At 46.1% G+C, this 20,905-nt stretch overlaps 1 protein-coding gene across 2 annotated transcripts in view; it reads right to left on the reverse strand.

Annotated features, from left to right (window-relative positions):
* The window catches only part of LEPROTL1 (leptin receptor overlapping transcript like 1), a 24,473-nt gene that overhangs the window by 3,192 nt on the left and 376 nt on the right, over positions 1-20,905 (reverse strand). For both annotated transcript variants that reach the window (XM_069104953.1, XM_069104954.1), the window contains exons 2-3: positions 4,684-4,759; positions 211-397 (exon numbers count right to left, since the gene is read on the reverse strand). In XM_069104953.1, coding sequence (XP_068961054.1) covers positions 211-397; positions 4,684-4,759 — 263 coding nt within the window. The remainder of the gene's footprint in view (positions 1-210; positions 398-4,683; positions 4,760-20,905) is intronic.

Consider the following 20,905-nt stretch of genomic DNA (forward strand, 5'->3'; position numbering starts at 1 on the left):
CCATCCATCCATCCATCCATCCATCCATCCATCCATCCATCCATCCACCCACCCACCCATCCATCCATCCATCCATCCACCCACCCATCCACCCACCCACCCATCTACCTGCCCGCCCACCTCTCCCCCTTCCTCTGTATCTCCCAGTCTCTTGGTCTCTGTATCTGTCTGCCTTCTTCTCTCCCCCTCCCTCCTCTAGCATACACTTACCAGATGTGCCCTGGCAAATACTATGGGAAGTCCAAAAGCAGAGACCACAATGCCAGTGGTAAGAAATATGGCGAGTTCCTTACAAGCATTGCTCATGGCATCTGTGTCATCCACCAACCTTCTGGCAATGCAGTATGGAATAGGAGAAAGGATATAAAAAAACAGGACAAACAGGGGCCAGTATTGGCTGCAAAGAAAGGAGAGAGAGAATGAGGCCATCAGCCAAGCTCGGCTGCCCAAGTCCTCCACTCCTCTCAGGCTACAGTAACATCGATCTTTCCAAAGAAGCAGGGCATGGCATTCCCTTAAGAGGCCTCTGCTGCCGCACACCAGGGGGGAGCCTGGTTCCTCCTTCCAAAGCCCCCCACCAGGATCACAACCAAGGAGGAGGCTTCTTGCTCCAATGCTAAAAGCTCTGGGGCTTTTTACAATCCCGAGGACCAAGTCTCCACACTAAGTGATAAACGACAAGCTATAGAAGGAAGGCAGGTGGATTCTGATAATTATAAGGACAGAGCAGCTGAAGCTCCCTGACCGGCTCTTCCCTACCCCCACCAATACAGAAGAGACCTCTGGCAGACCCAAGTCACTGCTCCCAGGCCTGTTCTCTGAGGGCTTCCAAACCCTGCGGGAGGGTGTGTCAAGTGCTTTCCTACAACTCTGTGGGATGCCATGGGACAAGGATCAGACAAGGAAGATGAAGCCCTGACAAAGTGCCATGCCTGTGGCCACAGGCCTAGTGCCTGAGGCTGTCGGATGGTCCGCCCTCCCAGGGGCCTCTACTTCAGGTTTCTCCTTGCCCCCCTTGGTCAGGCAGCCTCATAAAGCCTGTGGACCCTTCTCAGGATGTGGGTTTTTAGATGCACAAAATAAAATGCAGAGGAATTACAGAGGAAGCACAATAAAATTCAGAGGAAACAGTTTTCAAACCCTTGAGAAAGCCAGAGCAGAGGCAGGTTCCAGGCCCCGGGTGTGCGCTCTGCCACCCTTTCTCCTAGGCCTGGTCTTGAGGCCCTTATTCAGCACCCTAAGGGGGGTCCCCGGACTCTCCAGCCTAGATCCTTCTAACAGTGGCTCATGTTCACCTAGCACTTTTAAGGTCTGCAAAGTTCTCTGCCGAGAAGCCTGTGGAAGAGGCGATGGACCAGGCATGAATTACATCTTACAGATGAGGAAACTGAGGGCTGTCCCCCAGCTCCCAAATGTCTGCTGTGACATCAGAAGCTGCTCTCTGGACCTGAAGGCCAGCACGCCTTGCTCCTGGACAAACTTTCCAGCTGGCTTCTCTCAGTCTAGCTTTTTCTCTAGTCCACAAGCTAGGGCCAGACTTATTTTCACTTCACTTTTCCACAACAACAGGGCCTTAGGACTTCCTGCTGCACCAAGCAGAAACTCCTGATCTGGCCGCACCTTCCTGTCTCACCGACTTCCCACCACACTCCAACCAATTCCTTCCTGTGTCCTCCAGGCCTTCCCCTCAACACCGAACCTCTATGCTTGTGCCGAGATGCTCCAGACTTTGGGGCTCAGTTCTCTACCAACCTCTCCAGCTCCCAGGGAGATCTCCCCCTCCCAGACTTCATATCATCACCGGCACTCGCCTCAGGAGTGATACATACAGTGTTTGGCGCCGTCCGCCCCACAGACTGAGGGCGCACAGGGAATCCAGTTTGCTTTTCTGTTGCTCCCTGAGTCTGGGGAGGAAAACCTGGAACCCAAAATCTCACCTCTGGCTGTGTGACCCTGGCTGGTCACTACACCACTGGGTGCCCCAGAAACAATCCCAGCCTCAGTCCAGGAGCAGGGGTCAGAGATGCTGTACACTGATGCGACTACCTGCCTAGCCCCCCGGGGTCTCTCACCTCCTGGGCACCCAATCAATAAAGGACTGAATGGCTCCAATCCCTGGTAATTCTGATGCAAATAAGGTGGCCCGCCCATGACCAGCACCTTCACTTCCCTCAGGGTCATGGTGGTATGTGCAAGTGAGGGGCATAGGTGCCCCCATGTGCCTCTGCCAGTGCAGATTCTGGTCAGGTCCCTCTTGCTCCCACGAGGCCTCAGCGCTGACAGCAGGTGGCACCTGCCCCCACTTTATGTAGGATTTCCGAGTCCACCTGCCTAGCTCCCGATGTCACTGCTCTGTGCTGAGCCCTCCAGTCAATCCCTGCATGTCCTCTTCTTCACCACTTTGAGCCCAGGCATCCCCATACCTCTCAGCCTCCACAGAATTCAGAGGCCTTGGGCTCCAGCACCCAGAGAATCCTCCCTGCCACACCCTGTCAGTTATTGAGAGCCTTGGGTTGGAGAGGGGATCCACTCTCCCCTGCAGGAGCCTATTCGACTGCTTTTGGGGAACTGTCTCCACTGTGAATTCCTTATAACATCAGGCCTAGGTCAGTCTTCCCACAACTTCCCCCCATATCTCCTGGTTCTGCCTTCTTGATCCAAGCAGAACCAGTCGGATCCTGCTTCCATGTGGCAGCCACACGAATGCTTGAGTCCAGCCCAAGTCTTCTCCAGGTCAAATGTCCCCATTTTCTTCAGCTAATTCTCATTCAGCAAAAAGGTTCTTCCAGCAAGTGACTCAATCGTCTTTTTCCCTGGAGGTCCAGTGACAAAATCCCTCAGTTTCCCACTTTTGGTTCCTCATTTCAAGACTCCCAGCATCACTTCTCGCCACCAATGACAATCTCTTGATTAGGCCTCAGATGCCATGCCTCTCCGATGTCCCTTTATGATGACCGACTTCTACTAGTCAAATAATGTTTCTTAATGACCTGTAATCTTGTCTCCACTGGCTCTTCCCCTGTTACCTTTAAAAAGATCAGGTCTTGTCAGGCCTAAAAAAGTGTTCCAATGGCCTTTTACACCCAAACTCATCACCATCCCACTTCTGGTTTTGAGAATGGTTGAATGAGTAGACCCAAAGAGGGGCAATGACTGGGTCAAGGTCAACCTAGGAATTTCACTCTTAAGAACTCCAGAAATCTGTCTTTGGTCCTACTGTATTCACTATTATTATCAATGACTTTCATAAAGGCAGCATGTTAGATCTGCCTACCACAAAGCTGGTTGGGAGAGCTACCATGCTGGAGGAGAGGAGAGACAGGACCTCAAAGAATCCTGCTAACTTTACTGACATGCCTCATTAAAGATACAACTTAGGTCTTCTGAATGAGGATAAAGGTAGTCTTATGCTTGGATTCAAAAAGTTAACTGTACAGCTGAACAAAAGAAGGTTTGGGGGGCTTAGTGGACAGCAGGCTTCATTTGACAGACATGTCAGTCACAGCCGTATGTGATTTTTGGCCACATGAGAAACGCTGCGTCCAGAATGACGGAGCTGGAAATTCTCTTTGCCCTTGGCCCTGGTGTCAGGTCATCTCTACCATACTGTGTCCTAGTCTGGTCCCACATCTTAGGAGAGTTTACCAGGGTGATGAGATGACTAGAGTTTCCCAAATCAGGACAGGTTAGGAAACCAGAGATGTGGGGCCCAGAGGGACAAAGCAGCCCAGGAGCTCCCTCCTAAGTATCTGGCAAAGGGATGCCACCGCTCCTTGTTTTGTGCTTGAGGGAAGGAGAGCCGGGAGCAGCGGATGCCAACTGCAGAGGCTGATGAAAACTTTCTGACCAATTAGGAGTTGTTTAAAAGCAGAAGAGGCTGTCTCGGGAGGGGTGGTTTCTTCATCGCTCTAGGTCTTGAAGTGAAGCCTGGATCAGCATTTCTTGGGGCTGTAACTCTTACTTTTCTACCTGCCTATGTCCAGGCCTTGTCCCCTGGAGGTGTTCCACTCCTCAGGCCTCTTCCTTCCCTCTTCTGAACCTCCATCTGAGGACCTATCCACACCCATCATGTTCATCTCTAACCGGTCTCACTTTCTGACCCCCTGAGGGTACCTACTCTCCTCCATCCCCATGAGAATGCAAGCTCCTTGAGGGCAGATATGTTCTTTTTGAAAAAGTGTTTGTTTAATTTTTAGTTTTCAACATTCATTTTTATAAGATACTGAGTTCCAAATGTTCCCCCTCCCCAAGATGGCATGCAATCTGATACAGGCTGTACATGTACAATTGTTTTCAACGTATTCCCACATAAGTCATGCTGTGAAAGAAGACAGATACAAGCTTTCTGCTTGTATCTGTATTCCCACTGCTTGGCACACTGTCAATAAATGTCTTATCAGTATCTATCAAAAGAGATTCCTAGTCTGGTAGGGGCTAGAACAAATGACCAATGTTGGAGACTTGTCTTCCAAACGCTCTGACACTAAGATTTAACTTGATCTGGTGACTCTGTTTTCACAGCCACCATTTTTTGATCGGAACAAAGGCTGGAACAGAAAAGCAGAGCCTTTGATCACCATGGTGAGGGGGGACATGATTTGGTGGTGACTCCTTTTGAGATAATTAAAACATTGTTTTTAAAGACAACCTTAACATGACCAAAAAGAAAATGTTCATACATACTTGTATAACGGAAGGGCACATCCAAGCATCAAAAACATGAGCCCAATTGCTCCCCCAAAGGACAAACTGATGAGAGCTGCAAGGAAAACACACAAAACAGAAATATTCATTGACTAAATTAAATCACAGCTTTAATATGAACAGCTAAACACATATTAGAGAAAGTATAGTTTGTAACCTTGTAAGTAATAAATTCTGTTTTTCTTTTCAAAAGGGGAGGGGTATTAAAATCAAATCACATATAGAACTGAGTATCTCGACCATCCAGTTTCCAAATAATGGTCTCTTGCAGTATTTTGAAAGATAAAGTAGTATGGATTTTCAAAACATTCACATGATATCACCACCTTCTTCAATTCCGGTATCCCGTTTCAAACTCATTAAACTATGCAGCTGAGTATAACAACTCTCTATGTTCTTGACTGGGGTTACTTACAGATACTGGTGTGGGGGGTGGGCAGAGAGGAGGGGAAAGGTTCTAGGTGGGTCAGGTTTAGCAAGAGTGACTGCTGAAAAGAAACACTTTGAAGAATACACAGAAGATTCAGAGAGAATCCTAGACAAGGAGAGTTTTCAAAGTAATGGAGATTCAACTAGACATTTTTATAAAAATGATCGTTTTTTTTCTATTCTACTAGGTATAGAGAAATGTTCTTTTTGGGGGTACTTTTAAAGAACTACAGACCAATATGACTGATGAATAGTGTTGAAAAATTATATATAAATTGTAAATAAAATAAAATTCCAGCAAAAAAAAAACCCCTATAACAACCTAACCCTATAACAACACATCCCCCAAAGTATTCATGATGAGTGGGTTGGATTTTTCTTAGGAGTGGTTCAATATTAGGAAAACAATGAACACTACTAACATCAATACCACCACCAATGACTATTCCTCACTAAAGATAATCCTCTGTGTGGTTTAACCTGCCTTTTCTCCTGCCTCCTCTTCTAGCAGTCAACTGATCTCTTTCAGTGACCTTCAAGTTTTCTCCACTGGCTCTTCCCACTTCCTCTCCCCTGACTTCAAATATGATCAGGTCTTCCCAATTCTAAGAAAAAAAAAAGCCTTCCCTTATGGCCTCCCTATCTCTAGCCAGATCTAGGGTATTTCAAAGAATTGACCTTGATTAAATCAATAGATGGAAAAAAAAACCCATCCTTTGAAAAGTAATGTCAGGGAACAGCTAGGTTGTGCAGTGGATAGGGCACCTGACCTGGAGTGAGGAAGACCTGAGTTCACATCTGAAGTTATGTGACCCTGGGCAAATCACTTAACCCTGATTGCCTCCGGGGGGTGGGGTGGGGTGGGGAGTAACATCAGGAAGCTCAAGGGAGACAGCAATCCAATGGCTTTTACCCATGGAATAACAGATGCAGCTCAAGAAGACTTGTAATTTCCTTAATAGTGTATTGTTAGACTCTGCACCACAGACCCTCATCATGTGATGGCTATGGTGGTTGGACATGCAAGTCTCCAAACCACCAGATCATACTATGTGAAGACCGAAGGGGAGCTAACACATATCTCAAGGGGAAAGTGTCCGCCTGCAATCAGTGCTTGTGGATGACAGAGTAGCAGCACAATTCTGAGGGTACAAAAGCATCACTTATCTAGCCTGTGCTTCATGGAGCTCCAACCACCCGAGGCTCTCCATTGGTCTCATGAAGACCTGCCGGTGGCCACAGAGCTCTACAGAGACAATGTTATACAACAAGAAACATGCTGAATCCTAGGCTTTGGATATGACATGTTAATTATAGCACTGAAAATGGCGCAGTTGGTGCACCTTTTACAGGGCAGAGGTGTACAATCAGTCAGCCAGTCAATCAACATTTTATTAAGCACCTCTATATGTGCCAAGCACTGATCAAAAGACGTCCCTGCCTCCAAGGGACTTATAGTTTATCGGGTTGGAGTGGGGGGAGATGAGCATTCACTCTACTAGTTACAAACAAGCTGCTGACAGGATAAAGAGGAGATAAGCAGCCGAGGGGAGGACCTAGGACTAAGGGGGTCTGGAGAAGGATTCCAGCAGAAGATGGGATTTTGGCCGGGACTCTTTAATAAGGGAGCCAGGGCAGTTAGCAAACAAAGGTGGGGAAGCAGGGCATTCCAGGCCTGGGGAACGACCAGAAAGAATGGCCAAAGTCAGGAGATCTGTTTGTAAACAGCCAGGGGCCAGTGTCACCTGATGGAAGACTACAGGCTGGGGGGTGAGGTGTGAGACTGCAAAGCGAGGAGGGGGCCAGGCTACAAAGGCTTTGAATGCTGAACAGTGTTCTGCATTTGATCCTGGAGAAAATATGGAGCCAATGGAAGTTATTGTGTAGGATGGGTATGACATGGTCAGATGTGAGCTTTAGGAAGATCACTTTGGGGGTTGAATGGAGGCTGGACTAGAGTGGGGAGAACCTGAAGGCAGGCAACCCCCCAGCAGCTACTGCAATAATCAGTTGTGAGGGGCTGAGGGCATGCATCAGGGCAGGGGCAGAGGAGAGAAGGGGGCACTGGACGGGGTGGGGCAGTATAACCGATAGCCATGTAAGCACAACAGCAAGGGGGAGAAGATCTGTTTCTTTTCTACACTTGGCCAACGAAGCCCAGGAAAAAACTTAAAACTGCTAATATTTGGAACATCTAAAAACTACTGGGCCACTGAGCTAATGCCGCATTTAGGCAGCTACAACACAATCAAGCCCGGCCATGGAAGAAATTTATCAGATGTAAGATGCCATCGATCTGGGGCACCGTGACAGAGTTTCTACTTAACATTGCCAGCCTTTCCACAAATCTCTACATCATTAAGATTTTATCTTCTTGTCCTTCAGTCCCATCTGACTCTGTGTCCTTGGGATTTTCTTGGCCAAGATACTGGGGTCCGCCATTCCCTTCTCCAGAGGCAGACTGAGGGTAAGTGACTTGCCAGAAGTTACACAGCTACTGTGTTTCCCCGATAATAAGACACTGTCTTATTAATTTTTTGGACAGAAAAACACCGGAGGGATTATTTTCAGGGGAGGGCTTATTTTAGAGGAATCTTACACAGTACGGGGAGGGCTTATTTTCGGGATAGGTCTTATTATCGGGGAAACACGGTAGCAAGTTTCTGAGGCTGGATTTGAACTCAGGTCTTCCTGACTCCCAACCCAGACCTCTATCCACTCTGCCACTTTGCTGTCCCTTAAGATTTTATCTTAAGAATTTGTTATCGATATGTGACAATCCAAACAAGGATTTTCTCATGAAAACTCATAAAGTACCTTTAAAAAAATCCAATTCGACTCTAAGGTACTACCTCACCCCTATCAGATTGGCTAATGTGACAGAAAAGGAAAATAACAAATGGGGAGGATGTTGACAAACTGGGATACTAATACACTGTTGGTAGAATTGTGAAACAGTCCAACCATTCTAGAGAGCAACTGGAACTATGCCCAAAGGGCTATAAAACTGCATAACCTTGGACCCAGCAACACCACTACTAGGTCTATACCTCAAAGAAAAAGGAAAAGGACCTATATGTATAAAAAATATTTATAGCAGCTCTTTTTTGTGGTGGCAAAGAATTGGAAATTGAGGGGATGCCCATCAACTGGGAAATGGCTGAATATACTGTGGTATATGATTGTGATGGAATACTATTGTACTATAAGAAAGGATGAGAAGAATGCTCTCAGGGAAATCTGGAAAGACTTACATGAATTGATGAAAAATGTCATCTAGCTCCAGAGAAAGAACTGATAGGGTCTGAATGCTAATAGAGGTATTTAAAAACAAACAAACTTTATTTTTCTTGGTTTCTTTGGGGGGGGGGGAGAGGGAGGAGTCTGTATTTCCTTTCATAACATAATATGGAAATGTTTTGCATGATTGCACATGTATAACCTATATCAAATTGCTTGCCTTCTCAATGAATGGGGAGGTGGAGGGAGAGAATTTGGAACTCAAAATTTTAAAAAATGAATGTCAAATTTTTTTACATGTAATTGGAAAAAATAAAATATTTGAAAAAAATTCCCATGGCATTTATTTTTCCTGTTACTATAATATGACCTTGAGCATATTATAGCATCTTATCCACCAAGAAGGAAAATGTGACCTTCACAACATTCCCAAAGGGCAGCCAATGAAACATAACAAACAGGTTAAAATATTTGCTCCAAAGGTTAGGAATCAAATTAGTGTTCAAGGTAAGACAAAAGACCCCAGCTCTCCTAACTCCAAGCAGTGCTCCTCCCATAGAATGATCCACAAACCCACAATGACCTTTAAAAGATTCCCTGGTTATTTAACAAATAAGTCAGCTAGCTGATTCCACTTGTCTGAGTCAGGGTTAGCTGCAGCTTAAGGAGGGTCTTATCAGGGAACAAAATACTCATTCTCTTCCCCAAAGAAGCAATGCTACAGAGCTGAGGTCCAATTCCTTATCATCTAAAGTTTGCACATATAAGACCAGTCTGATTTACTTACAAATTACAAGAAAAAGTTTGCCACTAAAGTCCAACATGCAATCATGCTAAGCAAGAAATATTAAAACAAAACTCTGCAGTGTTAAAATAAAGCTCCTCTTAATCCTAAATTACACAGAATCAAAGTGAGAAGCCCACAGGCCCTAGGGTTCAATCTGAATCTTTATTAATACATTTTTAAAAATGTACTTTTTTCAATTAGCAGGAATTTCCTCTCTCCACTAATTGGGAAAAGATAAGATGAAAACCCTGATAAACAATATGCAGGATTAAGGGAAATGTTTTCCCCCTATATTGACCACGGCCAAAAACGTCTTTTATTCTGCACCGTGAGTCCATTAGCTCTGCCAGGAGGTGGGCAGCATGCTCCACTCACCCTCTGCAATCACGGTTAGTCATTGCACTAATCAGAAGGAAAAATAAAACATTGATGAGTTTTTACGTTCTAAAGCTGTCTGACTGTACAGTGTTATTATTACACAAATTGTTCTGTTCACCTTCCTCTGCATTCATCGATACAAGTGTCTCCAGGTTTGACAACCTTTCTGTAGTTTCTTATGAACAGTATTCCATTATATTCATGTGGCATAACTTACTCACTCATTCCCCAAATGATGTGCACTCTCTTTTTATTCAGTGTCTTTAATAAAAGTTCCCAGGTCTTTGCCCTTCAAAAAGGGCTGCTATAAAAATGTTTTTGTGCCTATGGGGCCTTTTCTTTTTTCCTGTGCTCTCTTTACCGGGTCAAAGGGCATACAGTCTGGTGACTCAGGTAGGTGCCTCTCCCCCCACAGTCCTGCCAACAACTGCCATTTTCCTTTTGGGGCATCTTTAACACTCTGATGGGTGGGAAGCAGGCTCTCAGATGACTTCAGTTTCCATTTCCTTAATTATTTGTGCCTGGGAGCATTTTTTCACATGGCTTGGATTTCTTCCTTTGAAAACTGCCTCTTGATATCCTTTGATCAGTAGCTTATTAAGCAATAGCTCTTAAGTTTAAAACTTTGTATCAGTTCTTTATATAAGGGAAATGACTCCAAAGACTTTTTCCCAGTTACCTTCTAACTTTAATTTTAAACTGGTTTCATTTGTGCAAAAACTTTTATGTAATTAAGATTTTTATTGTAAATTTTATGTAATCAATATTTTCCATTTCATCCTCTATAATCATCTTATTTGATTATGAAATGCTCCCCGTTTATAGATTTGAAAGGAAGATTGGCAAAATAATGTCAATATTTCATGTTTACAACGTGACTTTATATCTAAGTTCTATATAAGGCAGGTAGGTGGGGGTGCTGGTGGTGCAGTGGACAGAGCACTGGGACTGGAGATAGGAAAACCTGAATTAAAAATCCAGCCCCAGATGCATATGAACTGTGTGACCTTGGATAGGTCACTTAACCCATTTGCCTCAATTTCCTTATCTGTACAACTAAGATAATAGCACCTACTTTCTAGGGATATTATGAGGATAAGGAGATAGTTACAAAGCACTTTGCAAATGTTAAAGAGTTACATAAATGCTAGCCACTAATGTTATTATGCAATATTTATCCATTTGAAGCTTCCTCACTATGTGGTATATAAATGGTAGGTCTAAATCTGATTTTTGCCAAACTGTTTTCCACTTTTCCCAGCAGTCTTTGTTGAATGAGTCCTTACCCCAGGAGTTGGGATTTCTTGGTTTATTAAACACTACAATATTTTTTTTTACTTCTATATGTTGTAAACCTAATCTGACTGTTTTCATCAGTAACATATATTTCTGATGATTAATGCTTTGTATTACAGTTTGAGATGTGGTACTATTAGACCCTTTCCCTTCACCCTTCAAAAAAAAAAATCCCTTGAGATGCTTGGCCTTTCTGTCCCCCCAAAATGAATTTCACCATTTTTTCCCCTAGCTCTAGGTAATCCTTTAATAGTTTCACTGGTATGACACTGAATAAGTAAATTTAGGTAGTGTTTTTATTATATTGGCTTAACCTACTTATGAGAAATTAATATTTCTCTAAGTGTTTTTATTTCCATGGAATGTTTTATAGTATTTTATATTGTTCCCAAGTCTGCTTTAGTAAATGGAAAATTATTTCTCTACTTAAGCCTGCTTTTTTCATAATGATTTGTAGTTTTACATAGCTCCTGTGTGGGTCTTGGTAAGTAAGTCCCCAAGTAGTTTATATATTCTGTACTTAGAATTTCTTTCTCTCTTCTTGCTAAATGTTGTTAATACACAGAAATGCCAATTTATGGAGTTACTTTATTATCCTGTAACTTTAAAGTCATTTGTAATCTTTACAATGTGATAAATGAGTGAGTGCTTTCAAACCTCCAGTGAAAGGGAAAGGACCTCCTGCTAAGTAGGGCAGCAGCCATTCCAATTACAGAGCTGTTAGTTGTCCAGCCTGAAACCTCTCTGTGGTTCCCACTGGCAGTCCTCACTTGTGCCCTCCAGAGCTGAGGCAGCCGCTAGGGACGGGTGATGGCAGCTATCACGCCAATGAGAGATTATCTGTAAATGGCTCAACACATGCCAGGCATTCCTTCTCTTCTCCTGCTTACCTCATTCCACATCAGCTCATACAAATCTTTGAAGGTTTCTCTGCAATTGACCTTTCTGTCATTTGTTACCGTGCTAAAGTATTCCATTACACCCCTTCAACATAAATTGCCCCACCCTTCATGACTTGATGGGCACCCCCTTAGTTTCCTGTTCTTTGCCACTACAAAAAGAGCTGTTAGCATCATCTTGGTAGGGGCAGGTAGGTGGCCCACTGCCTGGGGAATGTCTTGTACCTGGCTCCTTCTCCTCTTTCTTTAACCTCTGGGACACAGGCCTGGTACTGGTATTTCTGCATCAAAGGGGATGTGCAGAGTTTAGTGGCTTGTGGGGCATCGTTCCAAGTAGTTTTCTAGAGCAGCTGGACCAATTCCCAGCTCCACCAACACGCAGCCTTTCTAACAACTGTCATCTTGCTTTTTTGTCACTCTGCCAATCAAGTGGGAATAAGACGTGATCTCAGAACTGCCTTAGTCTGCACGTCTCTAGTTACTAGGGATTTGGAGGGTTTTGTTTTCATGTGGCTGTTAGTAGCTTGGATTTCTTCCCCTGAAAGCTCCTTGCTTACATGCTTTGCCCATTTCTCTATTGGGGAATGGCTCTTGTTTTTATAAATCTGAATCCATTCCTTAAATATATTCTCTTCTGCAGACTCAACCTTCCCAGTTCCTTCCACTTCTCCTTGGATAGAACACTTTTAAGGACTCTCCACAGCTAATTGCTCATCACCCTCCAGCTTGTCAACATTCTTCTTAAAATGGAGCAGGTGAGCTAAACATACTTCTCTGGAAGTGGTGTCCCATGATGGAAGGCCTTGCTTGTTCTGGACGCTGGGCCTCTGTTCACAAAGCCCAAGACCATTAGCTGTCTCTGCCAGTCTGCCAGGTAACACAGTTAACTCACACTGAGTTTCATCTCTTCAATCCCTCAAATAATTTTCAAAAGAAACTTCTCTAGCCAGACTTCCTCTATTTCATACCTATAAATTTGATTTCTGAATCTAATATCATTGCATTTACACAAATTTCACAGCATAACCTGCTTTTTATTTTTTTTAAAGCAATTGGGGTTAAGTAACTTGCCCAAGGTTACGCGGCCAGTTTTTTGTGTGTGTGGGTATTCAGTATCTGAGGCTGGAACCGATCCTGGGTCCTCCCAACTCTGGGTCCTCCCAACTCCGGGTCTGGTGCTGTTACTCACTGCCACCTAGCCGCCCCTATAACTTGCATTTTAAAAAGATCAATTTTTCAGGGGGCAGCTAGGTGGCCCAGTGAATACAGCACTGGCCCTGGAGTCTGGAGGACCCGAGTTCAAATCTGGCCTAAGCCAATTTAACACCTACTAGTTGTGCAAACTTGGGCAAGTCACTTAACCCCACTGTCCCGCCTTTACCCCTCCAAAAAGCAAATAAAAGCAAATGCTCAATAGTGTGCCAGAAGAGTGGTGATCTGAGACTCGGCCAGTTACAGAAGCTTCATGACAGCCTGCAATTGCCCCAATCATCATGTTTACTAAAGAAAATGCTGCTCTTCAGCGCCTGACTCCATCCATCTGGACACTCTCTCCACTCATGTCTCCTTTTTCACGTCACTTGGCCACCATCACTAAGCAAGCTGAAGTCAGGCTAACCTCAACAAAAAGCACCAAACGATGGTCACTGACATCTCCTACACATCACCTTCATTCCCAAATATACCCCCACCCCCAACCATATAGCAATCTCTACCTTGTAACAAAAAATCGAAAAGGAGAAGAAAAAAGGCAGTTTGGTTGGCAAACGACAGGCCAAGCCTGTCAGCGAAGTAACACAATGTTCTACATGAGCAGGTCCTCAGCCTTCCGGAGACAGGCTTTGTCGGCGCAAGTTCAGACGTCAGCCCCCATCGTTGTCATCGCGGTTCAGGTTGTTTTCCTGGTTCTGTTCACTTCACTGTGCCTCAGTCTACATAACTTCCTAAGCTGCAGTTACTCCTTCCAATTCACTTTCTTACAGCATAGTAACATGTCATTAAACTGCCGGCCCACAGTGCTTGGCCGTGCTCCGATCGCCCCGCATTCAGTCTCTTCATTCCGAGTATCACAAGCACCAGTGGAGATGGGCATTTCTCATCCCGTGTAAACCCGCCCTGCCATATCCGACCTGCTTCTTCTCTCTTCAGGCACACAAATCCAACAGGTTCTCTTCAAAGCTGTCTGCTCTAAATATTTTGGTGTGTGCATGGAATCTAGCTTTCTTCCCTTGACCTACCTGGGGTAGGGGATCCTAGCAGGGTCATCCTTGGATTGAGAGGTATGAAGAACAGATTTTAAATTACATTTTATTTTTTTAATTATAAAGCATTTTTTTTCTTCCTCCCATCTTCCCAGCTCCACTAATAATTAGAAGAGAAAAACAAAACCCAAGTAACCAATAAGTATAGTCAGGAAAACCCAATTCCCATGTCTGGCCGTGCCCAGAAATGTACCTCAGTCTGTATGTGCATCCCTTCTCTGTCAGGAGGCGGAGAGCATGCCATGCATTTCTCCTCACTGCAGTCCATTATTCTAAGAAGGAAATTTAACTAAGGACTAGAACTAGTTTTGTACATAATCTAAACATGCATAATAAATTAACCTTTTAATGTTCAATTCAATAAGCATTTGCCTACTACATATCAGGCCCCATGCTAGACAACCAGGGCACAAAGATAGTCCCTGCCCTCCAGGCAAGGTTTACAAAATATTCTCCCTTCAAGAGCAGGTCAAGCTGGTAGTACAAGTTATTCCTTTCTCTGTGTAATTAAGGAGGAAACTAAGGCTTAGCAAGTTGTAGTATGCAGTCTGAAGCCATCCAGGCTCCTGCCTCCACTGAAGTAACACAGAGGCCTTAGTGTCTAGGGAGTCACTTTCAAAAATGTGATTTAACAAAGAATCTCTTGGTTCCCCTCCAGGGTCCGTGACATGTCCCTTACAGATCCTACAGAGCAGGGATGATTTAGCACAAAGGTGAGCTCAGTTGAGCCTGGTCCCCGACCCATTTGCTCTGCCTTGTCCCTACACACAATGGTCACAACTGACACTGCTTCTGATGGTCCAGTTCACCTAGGACTCCTTGCAGCTGGAGAGGGCTAGCCATCTCCACCTCTGGAAGGGAAGCCAGGGGCAAGGGAAGCGGAAAAATTGGGCTTCTTGGGAAGGAAGTAAGGTTTATTATGGAGCAAAATCACCCTGAAAAGGGGTGTGTGGGCTTAAATCAGGCTGAATGACATCACAATTCATTTCCATAATGGCTGCATGAACAACACACACACACACCAGACACCTGGTGGAGCAGGAGCGTTCTTCCTTTCTACCTGAAACTGGCAGCTGCCGGCTGCTTTATGTCTGGAGCAGAGCACAGCTGCAAAGGGGATTGGCTTTGGAGCCAAAGTTGGCTGTGAAATCTCTCATTTCTGGCTTGACCATCCCTCTGGGCCCTATGGAACACAGAGCTCTCCTGAAGCTCTTATGGCTTGCTGTTCCAAGGATACAGACAGAGAACTCAGTGCGTCATGACCTCCAATAGATGGATCTGGGACTTCATGGACGTGGCATGCCTTTCACAGATGCCACTGAGGACCCAGCTATGCTTGTCCATCCAGGATCACTCTTGTCCACTGGCCACCATTCTGGGGGCCTTCCTCATGTTCTTCAGCCATGGCGCTCAAGGCTGGTCACTGGTCGTCTCTTGTTCTTGTCATTCTGGCTCTGACATCCGACAAGTCTATGACTTCTTAACAATTCACATTTCAGGAGCATTGTAAGGTGGGGCAGAGGGGAAACAGGCTCAAAGCTCACTGACCTGCCCCACATCACACAAAGGTCTCCATGTCAAGAGTTAGGACTGGAAAGTATGTCTCCCACTCTTTCCTCTTGTAACTGAGGTCTTTCAAGTTCCCCTCCAAGGGGAACAGAGGGTTAACAGCTTATTTAAGCAGGAGTTAGTTATCAAGCAACCATCAATGTCCAAGAGAGCTAAAACCTGAAGGGAATCACAAGGGGCACAAAGTCTAAATGGCCCTAAAACTCTTGGGCAAATACGAGGGGCTCCCAGAATTCTCATCTCCTAGGCCTGGCCCCAATCTAGGAAGTGCATCAGGAGGTCTGCACTGAAGTTCTGTCATCTAGCTTTCCAAGCCACAGTACATCATGTCCCACACTAGAAAGGGGCAGCTGGTAAAAGCCAACTGGTGACAGCAGCAATTGCTGATGGGCAAGAATCTGTGTTTTGACTGGATTTCCCTTGAGGCTTGGCTGGTGCTGACTGGGCCTGTGCTTCAGGACACTCTCCTCCTGCATTTCATGGCACTGTTTGGGGAGTGGCTCTCTTCCAGCTGCCACACTGACCTTGTACAGCCCAAGCCCTGTTCCCTATGGGCAGCCAGAGTCCAGAGCTGTCCTGGTTCCCTTCCTGCCTGTTCTCTCTCCATTCTCCTGTGATCTCATCTGTTGCCATGGATTCACAGAATCACAGAACTTGAGGGATGGAAGGACAGCAGGGCCCATCCAGGTCAGCCTATACATGGAAGGAATCAGCACTGTTCTATTCCTCCCTAGAGGTCTGTCTCTAAGAAGGGGGCGAGCACCCACCACCTTCAGAGGCAGCTCACTCCCCTCTGGGACAGCTCGAATCAGGAACAAGGGTTTCCTGACATCAGGCCTAAGTTTGCATTTGATTCCCTGTTCCCACACAATCCTAATGTCTCCTCCACAGGACAGACCTTTGAACATCTGAACATAGATATCGCCACACCTTCAGTTGTTTCTTCACCAAGGTAGGTGGCGCCAGAGAGAGGGCTGGGCCTGGAGTTGGGAAGACCTGGCTTCTGATACTTACCAGCTGTGTGACCTTGGGAAAGCCATTTAACATCTTTCTTTTTCAATTCTTTAATCGTAAAATGGAAATAATAACAGCACCTATCTTGGAGGGTTGCTGTGACAATTAAACAAAATACCTGTAAAGCACTTAACACAGTGCTTGGCACAAAGTGGGGACTATTTACTTATTCCCTTGCTTTCTCCTTCCCCCCTTCAGGGGAAGCATACTCAGTTTCTTCAAATGATCTTCACATGACACAGCCTCAAGGCTCCCCCATCCTGTCCACTCTTCTCCAGACATCTCCCAATTTACCAATGTCCTTCTGAGAGCCTGGGTGCCAAACACAATACTCCAGATGAGGTCTGAGAAGAGCCTAGTACAGTGGGACTCTAGCCTCCTTCTGCCCTTCAACGCAGCCCAAGATGGAATGAGCCGTGTCCCACTGCTGATTTATTAAGCTTGCAGCCCACTAAAACCCCCAGATCTTTTCAAATTATTGTCAAATAATTTGTCAAAACAAACTGGCCCAAGACATCTCCTGCCTGGCCTTCAATCCCGGGGCCATGATCCAGCCTTACAGCCCATCCAATCATCCACCCAGGTCTCTGCCCACTATGCATCCCACCCTCCAACTTCTCCAGAACACAATACTCCTCTCTCAGGTAGGTCATCACTCCCCTGGATGGGTTGCTGTCCCTTATCAGAATGTAAGCATCTTGAAAGCAAAGACCTAAACACAAAAACAAATAAAAAAAAACTCCACAGATACTTAGCACAGTGGCCCCCACTTTATACTTGTGAGATTGATTTTTTGGCTCAAATCTAAGACTTTACATTTATTCCTAGTGAATTTCATCTTGTGAGATTCTGTCCAGTGTTCTAGCTTATGTCAGTTGTCCCTCTCATCCGAGGAGTGGGCCATCTGTGCCTTTATCGAACACACTGATAAAAACATCAAATAGCCCAGCGTCAACCAAGCACAGGGGCCTGGGCCACTTCACACTGAACCATTAACAAACAGTTCTGACTGTTCAGCATCTAATCCAATGATCTTCATCTTCTCCATCAGTCTGGCAGAAGACAGACAACAACAAATTTTATCAAATAGGCAGCTAGGTGGTGCAGGGGATGAAGCGCCAGGCTGGGAGTCAGGAACTCCTCTTCTTGAATTCAAAGTTGGCCTCAGACCATACTACCTGGGTGACCCTGGGCAAGTCACTTCACCCTGTCTGCCTCAGTTTCCTCATCTTTAAAATGGGTTTGAGAAGGAAATGGCAAACCACTCCAATGTCTCTGCCAAGAAAACCCCAAATGAAAGGTTGGGCGCAACTGAAAAGTAACTGAATAACATCATTTTATCAAAAGCTTTGCTAATATAGAAACTATACCCACATCGTTCCCCTCATTTGCTAGTCTTGTAATCCTGTCAGAAGAGGAAATGAAGTTCGTCTGGAACAGTCTGTTCTGGATGAAGCCAGGACAGCTTTTCGATCACTAATGACTTCCACGTCTAGACACTCGCTAACAGTCTCCTTAATGATCTGCCTCACAATCTCCTCTGCAGCAGCAATCCAGCTCACTGGCGCACACTTAGCGGGTTCCGTTCTCCTTCTTTGAGGAAAATCAGGCCATTTGCCCTTCTCCAATCTTACAACACCTCTCCTGTTTTTTACATAACCTTTACTGGGAGAACTACCAAGTGAACACGCTCAGTCATCATCGTTGATAAGAGCTAGTCCTCTCCTGTCAGCTGTCTGCTCACCACACCCAGCCAGATGCCCTATACTCTTCTACCCAGACCTACCCTTCCTCCTAACTTCCCTTCATCCAGGCTGGTAACCATGGGACCACTCCCGTCTCCTCACTCTCAGCTCCCCAGAGTCAAGAACTGCCAGGTCTTGTCAGTTCTACCTCCTCAACATCTCTCCCTGCCCCTGTTCAATCATAACCACCACGTGCCCTCACTGGCTCTCTCCTAGGGCCTATGGGCTATCTTTGTAAGCCCCATAGTCTCCATCCTGCTCAAGGCTGCCAGGGGATAATCCCATGTCTGATTATCTGGTCTGACCAAGTAAGTCACTGCTCTGCTGAAGAAGCTTCAACGGCTCCCTACTGCCCTTAGAATAAAATACAAACTTCGCAAGCTGGCTCCAGACCATCTTTCAGGGCTGATTAGCCAGTGATGTGCACCCCACTGTGCTCCAGTTAGCCTGGCCCACTTACTCTTCCCTATACCATCTGCAGTATGGCCAAATTCTGTTATTTCTAAGTTACACAATTTTGAAAATAACTCCGATGACATTCCTCATGTCATGTCACTTTACAAAAGTAAAAAAAATCTACAAAGCTTGGGCCTCATCTCAAAGTTCATGAGTGTGAAAGTGAGGGGGTGTCTGTGTCATAAAACATAATCAAACCAACCCAAGGAGTTTCAAACGTTTCATCTTCCTGCCTCCATTACTTTGCCTTACATTTACCATGCCTGCTTAGTCTCCCTCTCCCCCTTCCCTTTTTGGAATCCCTATTGCTCCCTTCCAGGCCAAGCAAGCCCAAAGGGAGGCCCTTCCTGATTCACCCAGGGAGTCCTGACATTCCCTTTCCCACCCTCGAACTCCCTGGTCTATTCTGCAGGTTGTATATTTTCCACTGGGAGCACAGTGTATCATTCCTGGGAAGCTCGTGGAGGGCAAGGGCTGACTCATGTTTTATAGGTATTGACAATGCACAAAGTAGTCTCTTGACTGACATATGAGAAAAACAGAAATGGGAAAACCAAAAAGTGAGGCAATCTGGAGCTGAGCCAGCATATGGACACTGAAGTTCAGAAGGAGACATAAACAACTAACCCTAACCCTCTTCACCACCTTGTTCAACTGAACAGACTCGTGTCATAGAACCCAAGGCCACAGTTCTGGCTAGACCTTTGTGTTGTTCTCTGGAGAACAAAATGTTTGCTGAAGAGTCAAATTCAAAATAGAGCGAAAGGATAAGCTCATGAGCACCCAGGTGTCCTAGTACAGAACAATAACCAGCATTGCTAATGTTGGCTTTCAGGAAGTACAAGGTTCAATTCTGTTAGTAAGCTGTTTAAGAATTCAGAGAAGCATGCTATTCGTTAAGCAACAGCTCCATGGAAAATACTTGGAATTTCAGCCAATTCAAGAGTAAAGTGGAAGAAATTCACTTATCTAAACACAAGATCTCAATCTCACTGGATAAATAACAGGTCACTAAAAAGGTTCGTCAAAGTTGTAAGCCAGGTCAAGGCTGGCATGAGCTGGGTACCTTGGCTGACACTGACCAACATTTCTACTTTCCTTGCTATAGTAGCACACGGCTTGTTACAATGTCTCATCACAATCCACTGATGCCAAGTGTAGAGGGGGCCTGTCTCCGTTACAAACCTGCCTCCCTCTCCACTAAGGCTGTAACAGAAACACTCTGCAAGATCTGGAGATGCCTGACTGACTACATGAGCCCCAAAGGATCTGGGGGTCACTTCTGTGCTTATCAAAACTGGAAATCAGGCCGGGCACAGAAGTCACTGTCTTCTTATGGAACAAGGGAAGTAGGCAGGGGTCTTCGAAGAGCTCAGTACCCAAAGCCTGGGAGGGGACACTACTGTGACTGACCCCTCTCTGCACAGGAGGAAACTGAGGCAGGGCGGAGCTGGGTGACACGGCAGGGGTCCTGACTCGAAGATCCCCCCCCCCCCAATGGCTGTAACTCACACCCACAGAAGGGAGCTGAGGCCTCTCTGGGTCACACCTCTGCACAGCAGCTCCCTGGAGGAGGGGTGCTGTGTAGACAACACCACCGGCAGGAAAGGCCTGCAGAGTTCCGTCCTCTCCCAGACCGGACCCAGCTGTCCTGGCCCCTGATCCAGGGTGGTCCCATGCCCGGGCTGCCTTGCCTCTGAACCCCTGGTCCCACCCCCCACCTCGGCCCTTCCCAGAGGAGGAAACTGAGGCAGGCGGCGCGCCAGCTCTAGCGGAGGAAGGGGTGCAGGGAGCGAGCAGGCACTGATTAGGCGCCTGCTGTATGCAGGCGCCGCGCCAAGCGCTTACAAAGATCACCTCATTTACGGAAAAGAGGAACGGGGGGAAGCAGCGACATGAAACGCGCGGACTGTGGGGGGCGCGACATTAGACAGGGGGCCGATAGGAAGTGTGGGGGGGGAGGCACGGCATCAGGCCGGGGCGCGGCGTGTCGCCGGGGGGGGGACTGGGGGCGGGGGGCGGAGGGGGGGGGGGGGGGGGCCGGGGCCTCCTCCAACCCCGCCTCATTTCTCTCCCTCTCCCCCCATGTCTCTGCCCCTCCCCCGAGCTTCATGTCGCGCCCCCCCC

The sequence above is a fragment of the Petaurus breviceps genome, unplaced genomic scaffold (genome assembly GCF_028583685.1).
Source record: "Petaurus breviceps papuanus isolate PSGF00001 unplaced genomic scaffold, PetGlider_PUasm1.0 689, whole genome shotgun sequence".
In the NCBI taxonomy this organism is placed as follows: domain Eukaryota; kingdom Metazoa; phylum Chordata; class Mammalia; order Diprotodontia; family Petauridae; genus Petaurus; species Petaurus breviceps.